This window comes from Dendrobium catenatum, unplaced genomic scaffold (assembly GCF_001605985.2).
Source record: "Dendrobium catenatum unplaced genomic scaffold, ASM160598v2 fragScaff_scaffold_1051, whole genome shotgun sequence".
In the NCBI taxonomy this organism is placed as follows: Eukaryota; Viridiplantae; Streptophyta; class Magnoliopsida; order Asparagales; family Orchidaceae; genus Dendrobium; species Dendrobium catenatum.
This window is the reverse complement of record NW_021319513.1, coordinates 12,998-14,315: the sequence shown is the minus strand read 5'-3', so window position 1 is coordinate 14,315 and position 1,318 is coordinate 12,998. Positions and strand designations below refer to the sequence as shown.

At 46.5% G+C, this 1,318-nt stretch overlaps 1 protein-coding gene across 1 annotated transcript; it reads left to right on the top strand.

The window, feature by feature from the left end:
* Positions 1–355: 355 nt before the first annotated feature.
* LOC114580475 lies at positions 356–943 on the top strand. The gene has a single exon (XM_028698080.1). It carries the CDS (start codon positions 356–358, stop codon positions 941–943), a length of 588 nt encoding a protein of 195 aa, XP_028553913.1.
* The last annotated feature ends 375 nt before the right edge of the window (positions 944–1,318 follow it).

The following is a 1,318-nucleotide window of genomic DNA, read 5'->3' as shown; positions in this document are numbered from 1 at the left end:
ACAAAACTTATTTCAGAGATGTATGAGACATACGTATGGTGCTTGGCCTTGGCAGCAAAATCGTAAACGAGGTGAATCTGGAGTTTGGAGCATTATATACAATGGGGCAGACAGTTTGAGTAACATTGTTCGCTGGAAGGTGTTCAATGGCGCCGAGATTGACATTGTAAATCACATATGGATTTTGGATTCAGCTATTTCCTTATGGCCTACCTTTTGTAACATCGAGAGAATTGAAGGCTACTCGGTCAACGAGTTTATCACGCTGGACAACTGTTGAGATCGCCGCAAGCTTCTGTTGTGTTTTGGAGAGGCTCTCGTTGACAGAATTTGTGATGTCAAGCTGTGGACGGAAATGGATGCAGATTCGCTGGAGCTCATCAAAAGTCCCCTTGGCACTTCTATCTTGGCTATCTGCTATGATTCCTTGTTCCGATGTGAAGAGAACCAAGTGTGTACCATCCTGAAGCTTGGATTAAGACCCCGGGAGAGTATTTTCTGGTGGCGAGTTTACATGGACCTCATCCCCATGTGCGGATGGCTACATCGGCGGGGTTTGTGTGCTGATGTGTTATGCCCGATGGGATGTAATCAGTTGGAAGAACTGAACCATGTCACGACTCAGTGCAAGAAATTAGATGAGGTTCTGCGACGGCTGGAGGCTTGGGGGTTCCCCACTCCGAGATTTACTTCTCTGGATGAGCTCAAGGGTGCGCTGAAAGGGGGGCTTTTGACAAAGGCTAGTTGGCCTCTTCTCTACTGTGCGGCTGTGCACCTCTGTTGGGGAAATAGAAATGCTATTCGTCACGGAAAGAATGAGTCCACTATTACCATGATGGCTGCAAAGATCCTGGGCTCGACCACGCATAGTTTCTTTTCGCGTAACTTGGAGCAACGGTTCACCAAGTGGGCATTATCATCCGGGACAGCTTGTGCAAGCTGATAACGGCGGCGGGATGGATATTACACATTGGGACAGCACCCAAGTGGAGATTATGGCTGTGCATTACATAGATAAACTCCTCCTTGATTGGATGTTTGAGGTCGAGGGGGTCATTGTGGAGAGGGACAATGCGAGTGTGATGGAGTTTATGCACCGCTGCAAGCAAGAAGAGTTGTGGAGGCTCCGACCAGATGATGGGCACAAATTAAACTGGGTGAAATCTTTCCAAAAGTTGTTTTTTGTTCATACTTATAGGGAGCATAATAGAGCTGCTCATTTTTGTGCTCAAAGAGCAATAGAAGATAGTTTTGTTTGGGATGTTGGTGATAGGAACAATATATGTATTCCTCAGGACTTTTTGCGTATCCTTGAGGA

Bases quoted from the DNA above. Each gene is read 5' to 3' on its own strand.
- LOC114580475 (XM_028698080.1), top strand. From the start codon at position 356: ATGGATGCAGATTCGCTGGAGCTCATCAAAAGTCCCCTTGGCACTTCT.